This window comes from Prosopis cineraria, unplaced genomic scaffold, assembly GCF_029017545.1.
Source record: "Prosopis cineraria cultivar Desert tree isolate PC_DT_omini unplaced genomic scaffold, ASM2901754v1 PC1, whole genome shotgun sequence".
Taxonomy (NCBI): domain Eukaryota; kingdom Viridiplantae; phylum Streptophyta; class Magnoliopsida; order Fabales; family Fabaceae; genus Prosopis; species Prosopis cineraria.
The window spans coordinates 6653645-6661178 of NW_026555332.1; the positions used below are offsets into that span (position 1 = coordinate 6653645).

The 7534-nt window shown below is 29.2% G+C and overlaps 1 protein-coding gene across 1 annotated transcript; it reads right to left on the reverse strand.

The window, feature by feature from the left end:
• Nucleotides 1–1775: 1775 nt before the first annotated feature.
• On the reverse strand, nt 1776–2257 carry LOC129289131 (uncharacterized). The gene is made up of 2 exons (XM_054925942.1): nt 2227–2257; nt 1776–2083 (listed from the first exon to the last, which is right to left on the reverse strand). The coding sequence occupies exons 1-2, from the start codon at nt 2255–2257 to the stop codon at nt 1776–1778; spliced, it is 339 nt and encodes a 112-aa protein (XP_054781917.1).
• Between the last annotated feature and the right edge of the window lie 5277 nt (nt 2258–7534).

Consider the following 7534-nt stretch of genomic DNA (forward strand, 5'->3'; position numbering starts at 1 on the left):
ATATATAGAAAGTTCAAATAATTGATTTACACATAATTGATTATTGTAATCTACCAATTTTTCAAATATACAAGGCTAAAAATAAAAGAATACAGACCAACATGAGAAGAGAACATAAATTTTTCATGCAAAAGAGCAAAACAATAAATATAGGTATACTTTAATGGAAGAAAACTAGAAAATGATAGCAAGACAAAAATCAAGATATAAAACACAGCCCAATTTCTTGCTCAGGTGATTTGAACTTTTATTATACAACTAGTCAGGCCTCTAGCCTTCAGCACAATTCCAATAATAATGATAAACATATATTTATATAAACTTCAGCTGACCTATGATCCACAAATCGGCCAGTTTTCTCATTAAAATGTGTCTTCTTAAAAAATTCAAACACTGTAGGTTTTCTCCCTATTTTTAAAGCCTGCAATTATTTAGAAAGATGAATTATGTCATGCATTAAATAAAAATGATTGTATTTGAAGATAAACTCTTACCAATCTCCTCTGATGCTCACTATTAGGGATACTACCCTTTTTGTGTTGAGTGCCTCCAGTGGAAGATGCTCAATTGGTTTTAGCTATGTCATACTTGGCCTTATAGTCTTGTGATGTCCATAGTTTCTTTAAATCATCCATTGCATCATCTGGAATCTAATTAGGCTTAACATTTTTTTAAACAAGTCCTACATCATGTTATGCATTATGTTTCTCAAGATGTCTGCATACTTTGAATTCCAATTTTTCTTAATAGTAGCTTCAATTTGTGGCAGCCATTTGTATGTTTTCTTCATAAATGTAAGAAAAAATCAAAAGTATATTAAAATGAGAGAAAAACTCAACAACAACAACAAGCCTTTATCCCACTAGGTGGGGTCGGTTACATGGATTGCAAGACGCCATTGTGCTCTATCATTTATTAAGCTTTTAGAAATATTATTAATTAAGAGATCACGTTCAACAACTTCCAAGAGAATAGTCTATACAGCACCAAATATATAACAGAGATAACAGAGATAAAATATACCGCCCATTCATCAAACCACATTTGCTTAATCTGAGAGGGTGTTGCTTTCTAGCTAGAACATGGATGCTCAAATTTTGCTTGAATTATAGGGAAAATAGTCTATACAGCACCAATAGCAAGGTTAAACCTCTAAAAAAATTGAAATAAATAATTATAAATGTAAGAATGGCTTTAAGCTACTAAATGGATATATCAAATAAAATAATGCAAACCACATTAACTAACATTTTCTTCTTAGGGTATATCCATGTTTTACCATCTGTTGGATGATAGCCCCCTTAGTGCAGAACTAGCTGAAGGACCCTATGGAGTGGGGGGCTGTGAGTTCTCCTATATGCAGGTGATAATAAGGGTCTCCTAATTAATTCCTGCATAATTGGAGATGATATAGGTCTAGATGGTTTAGGAATGATTGGGGATGGTATATGTCTAGATGGTTCAGGCATGGTCAGAGGTCTAATTGATGTGTTTACCACAGTAGGAGAGGATGTAGCTGCTACATGAGGAAGAGAAGATTGTTTGAGTTTCTGGGATGATAACATAGGTGTTGGAGTACTTAACTAGTCTCTAGAACATTTCTGGCAATGAATTGACATCTACATATTAAAATTTCAACTTTGAGTTACTAATAAATAATAAATAAATCATCACCAAATTAAAAAAAATTAAATTTAAACTAAAATTAAATTAAAACTCAATGCAATCAAAATCAAAGTCAAAATTAAATAGCAAATCAAAATCAAAACCATAATTTATGTATCTTCATCATTGTCATCATCATTTTCACTACCATCACCACCACTACCACCATTATCATCTTCCATGTAAAAATCTTCTTCATCATCTTTACCATCTTTTGTATGTTCAGCTTCATCATCATCTTCTTCAACTTCTTCGTCATCTTCTTCAACTTCTTCATAAGCCATGTTATCAATTGGCATATCTACTTCTTCATAATAAATCTCAAGGTCTTTTAGATTATTCAATTCATCATCATCATGAACAATTGTTAGTAGTATGACTTCCAATCCATCTATTTGAAAAGCTCTTATGTTTGTTTCTGACAGAGGAATGTCAATTATACTACAAACCTTGACCTTAATAATAGTTAACTAATTAGCTTTTTGATGGCAACAAGAATAAGGAGCATTGTACACTTGCACTGCTTATTGGGTGAAAATAAATGGGTCATATTTGTCGTACCTTCATAGTTCATGAACTTCAACAATCCCATATTTTTCATGAACCCTTATGCCATGATTTGGTGTTGGATCAAACCATTCACAATTGAACAACACTAACCTCTTCATAGGAAGCCCATGTATTTAATATCCAATATCTCTTGTAAAATGTTATGAAAGTCATGCTCTGATTATGTATAGTCAGCCACCTTAATGCATACACCACTCATGAATGTGTATGAAATTTATACCCATTAATAAAGTACATAGGCCATGTTCTAACTCTTCTGTTTAGGCCCCAAGCAATGTCATGCAAAAATGGATCAACAATATTATTGTTTGGGTTTTAAACTCGCATGATGTTTTTTATGAATATTGTGTTAGTTAGAGTTTATTTTAAAATTCAAAATTTAAACCAATTTCTACTTACATGATCTTTAAACCATATGAGAAATTGTTCATTGATTTGAGATTCTATTTCATTGTGCATAATTTGAGGGTTCTCTTCCTTTAATTTTTTGACAAATAATATGCATGAATGTTAACTAAGCATATAAGGTTTAAACTGCATGACAATTTAAGGGTTCTCTTATTTTATATGAGGTTTCACCTCATCACAATTCATTAGAATATATCTTGTTGCAACTTTTACTTCTTTATCATCTAAGAAACATTCCTTACATTCCCTAGAAGGTCTTCTTAGATAATTAAATATAGAAATTGTTGGCAGCTCTAATACACTACCATAATCATTTCTTGGAGGTCTTGTTATTCTTAGTGGAATACCTAGCTCAAAGTAGTGCGAGTCAAATAGTGTATTCTCCTCAATTATATAAGCTTCACATATAAATGCTTCAACCCAAGCTTTGTTCTTGACCTTTTGTTTCAAGGTATAAAGAAACCTACATAAAGAGCAATGAAAATTGAGATTGATTATTATACTTATCATATATTCATCCTCAACTCACATAAATAGATTTCATTACCTTTCAAATGGATATATCCATCGATATTGAACAGGTCCCCTAACCTTAGCTTTATAGGGAAGATGAATAGGCAAATGTTATATTGAGTTAAAAAACTTTGGGAGAAAAACATTCTCAAACTTGCACAATGTCATAACAATATTTTTCTCTAATAACTTTAGTTGATCTTTCATTAAGGTAGTGGAATAAATTTGCTTAAAGAATTGACTAAGCTCGACTATAGGATTCCATACAACTTCAAGCAAAGCAGTCAAGGCAATAGGAGGCAAGTATTCCATGAATATGTGACAATTATGACTCTTCATTCAATACAACTTTGCTTCTTTCATGTCAACATATCAAGCTAGATTAGATGCATATCCATCAGGGGGCTTTAATGCCTTTACCTATTGACAAATTTCTCATTTTTGTTCCAAATTCAACGTATACTTTGCTTTGGGTTTCATCATTTTTCCTCTTCTTTCAACAAGTTCTTCTTCCTTTTGTCGACAATATTCTTTCAAGTCTATTTGAGCTTGTGTATTGTCTTTTACTTTTCCTTTTGTGTCCATTATTGTGTGAAACAAATTGTCAAATTTTTTTTATGAAACAAATTATCAAATTTTTTTAATGTGCATAACATCAAGATTATGTTGAATGAGATTACTTTTCAAATATGATAATTTCCAAAATATGCTTTGTTTTGTCCAATGATGAGTAAACTTATAGCCTTCAATTGGTATTGTTTTTCCATACTCAGTGACCTTTGGAAAATTTTGTGCATTATACCAAACTTCCTCACTACTTCATTAAGGTGGAGACTTTGATTTCTCAACTCTATTCTTGTAAAATGTGCTTTTATTTCTCCTAAATTGGTGATCATGAGGAAGAAATTGATGATGACAGTCAAAGAAAGATGTTTTTCTCCTATGCTTCAATTGAAAGGCCTTTGAATTCTCCATACATATAGGACATGATAATCTCCCATTGTTGTCCAACCAGACAACATGCCATATGCAGGAAAGTCATTGATTGTCCATAATAATGCAACATGCATATAGAAATTTTTTCTCATTGATGCATCATATGTTAACACCCCCGCTTCCCACAATAATTTTAATTAATCTATCAGTGGTTGTAAATACACATCTATGTTTCCTTTAGGATTGTCTGGACCAGGGATGATCAATGTTAAGAACATGTATTCTCGTGTCATGCAAAAGTTGAACCTGTTCCTTAAAGAGAAGCTAATAGTAACACAGAAGTAGACAACAACAAAGACAATGCTGAGAAATGGACACACTGTGCTCTGCTATTAGATTCAATGCAAACTTGTGAAGACAACGTTAGGGCAAAGGTGGAAGAAGGAGGAGGAAGGAGCATGTGAACTAATTCATTAGGTTAAGGTAGGGAATATTTGTGTGTGCGTTTTAGGAATCGGAGGGAGATAAAAATTTTTTGGAGGGATTAAAAATATAATCTAAAAAAAGTGGAGGAAATGTAAATTCAAAAATATAAAATTTTATATAAATTTTAAAAATTTAATGTGAATATAAATTCAATCCAAATTAATAGAATTGTAAATTTCTTTTATGAATATTTTATCAGAATTATTTTAATATTTTGATGTGTTTAAAATTTAAAAATAATTTTTATATAATTTATAGATTTTATAACCCTAGATTTATTTTACAATGGTTTTATAAATGACATCATTTTATGTTTAATTACAATAATAAAAAGTAACAATTAATTTGTTATTTTTAAATTAAAGGGCCCATTTGTTTCAGCTTATTTCATTGAAAAAATTACTTATTTTTTAAAAAATTTATTTTGTGATTTTTTACTATGTTTGTTTAAACTATGTAAAATTTTAAAATAATATAATAATAAATTATTGTTATAAAAAAATAAAAACTATGTTAGTGACAAAACTAGCCATAGATTAGCGATAGAATAACTTTCCAATAAAATTACCGATAGAATCTTCCATGGAAAATAAATTAGTGATGGAATTTAGTGATGAATTACCCACAGAATTAATGACAAAAAATTTTCATCGCTAATTCCATGGGAAATAAATTAGTGATAGAATTTAGTGAGGGAATTACGACAACTTGTTTGCGACAGAATAATTCCATCGCTAACTCCATTGCTAATATTAGCGACAAAACAATTCCATCAGAAAGCCTGTTGCAAAATAGGAATGGGTTATCCTAGAAGTTCGTGACAAAATTTTTGTCACTAAATATTTTGTGACGTCTTAGGGACGGATTAGCGACAGAATGTTTATGATAGAAAAATTTTGTGGCTAATATTAGTGACAGAATTAGCCATGAATTTGTAACAGATTAGCGATGAAATTTAATTTTGTCACTAATTTACTATTTTTTTGTAGTGCCATTGAACCTTTAGTTGAGTGAATCATATTAAGTGTGGACTTCAATTTGGAGAAAGGAGGGTATAAGGTTGGTACCATGCATTCTTGTTTAGTTTTGTCTAGATTGTTTGAAATATTTATTTGGAACTTGTTTTAGTTGCCCTACTTAGCAATCACATGATTAGTTACATAGCATGGATCATGGCATATTAGTATTGGTTATTGGAAAATTTATGTCTAATTCCCTATGGTTAATATCGCACCCGAAAATGTGACACGGACGGCGCACGAATGGAGGTTTCGACCTTTGAGATGGGAACCGGCTGAATGGGAGTCGCCACTAAAATTTTGAGGTAAATCTTGAAAAACCGTTTAAAGGAAAATAAGGATGGTCTGTGAAATCAAATAATAGGTTCGAGAGTCAATTAAATATGAGGAAGATATTAGGCATCCTATAACACCTATTCATAAGAATGGTTACCAGAAATTTATTGTGCTATATTAATTTAATTTTAAAGTTATTTTAATTATCCCCTTTTTTTATTCATGTGTTTGATATAAAAATAATAAGAATTAAGTAAGAAATACTTATTTATCTACAAGGGAGAACTTGACTTAGAATTCGACTCTGAGGCCTACGTATCCTGTGATGGGAATCAAAGTTCACATAGTTTGAGTTTCAAAGTTGCTAGTAAAAAAATATTTTTTTGGAGAGAAATTAATTAGAAATAATTCACCATTTTACAAATAATTTTTTTTTTAAAATTTTGATATGTGTGTTTTAAGTTATAAAAAGTAATTTAATTTTAATTATTTTCTTTTAATTTTTGAATTTTGGAATAAAGAAAAGAAAAGAAGAGGGTTTAATTTTTTTATATTTTATGATTGAAAATTTAATTACTATATCTGTAAAGTCTTATTGGCTTATACGATAATATAATTACCCTAAATATCTATGAAGATTTTGAAATCTCACATAATAAAAGAATTTAGCAACTTAATTTATTTATTTATTTATATTCTTATGTATATAATAAATTTTTAAGCATGGATGTACATATACACTTTTTCAAAAATATTAATTATTATACCTGGAAATCTTTATTGACTTATACAATAATATAATTATCCTAAATATCTACGGAGATTTCAAAATCTCACGTGATAAAATAATTATATTTATTTAAATATATTTATATTAATTTACTGGATTTTTATGTATGTATATAATTTATATATTTCTTTAAAAACTTAATAGTTATATCTGCAGAGTTTTATTGACTTATACGATAATATAATTATCTTAGAAGTCTACAGAAATTCAAAAACCTCACGTGACTAAAAGATGTAATCGATGAATGTGAGTATACTTTAAATACATTAATTTAATTAATTACTTTTTCTAAAGTGTGTATTATGTGATTATTTACAAAAATCCTTTATTTATTATAGAAATTAAGAATTATGACATTTGTGAGGATTTATTATCTCACATGATAATGTGATTAACTTAAATCTCTACGAAGATTCTTGTAATCCCAAATGAGACTTAAATAAATTATTCAGATTATAAACAAGAGAGTTAATTTTAATGGTGGGTCATTGAAACCCTTGTTTATTATATATAAATTGGATTTTTATACCTATAAAATATTATTGATTACATGGTAGATGATCATTTCAAATGCCTATAAAAATTTTTAAAATCTCACATGACAAGTAAATAATTAAAAATAAATCCTCTCTGATTCACTTCATTTTTTTTAATTGGATAAGAATCAAACTCTCTCTCCTCAACTTTTTATAAGATAGGCCCATCATAATAATTGAAATCGTACATGCAATTATGATAGAAAGTGCCATACAGAATGAATGTAACAATGTTATAAACAAGTAAAGGACCTTAGGACTAACACAGAGATGAAAAATCATGCCCCTACATATTAATATACTCTTTCATACTAAAAACATATTTAAAGTCTAAT

Excerpts from the sequence above, each read along its gene's own strand:
- LOC129289131 (XM_054925942.1), bottom strand. The coding sequence starts at position 2,257 with ATGGGATTGTTGAAGTTCATGAACTATGAAG. Across the intron at positions 2,084-2,226 it reads GAAGTTCATGAACTATGAAG|AAACAAACATAAGAGCTTTT; the intron begins GTACGACAAATA and ends TTCCTCTGTCAG.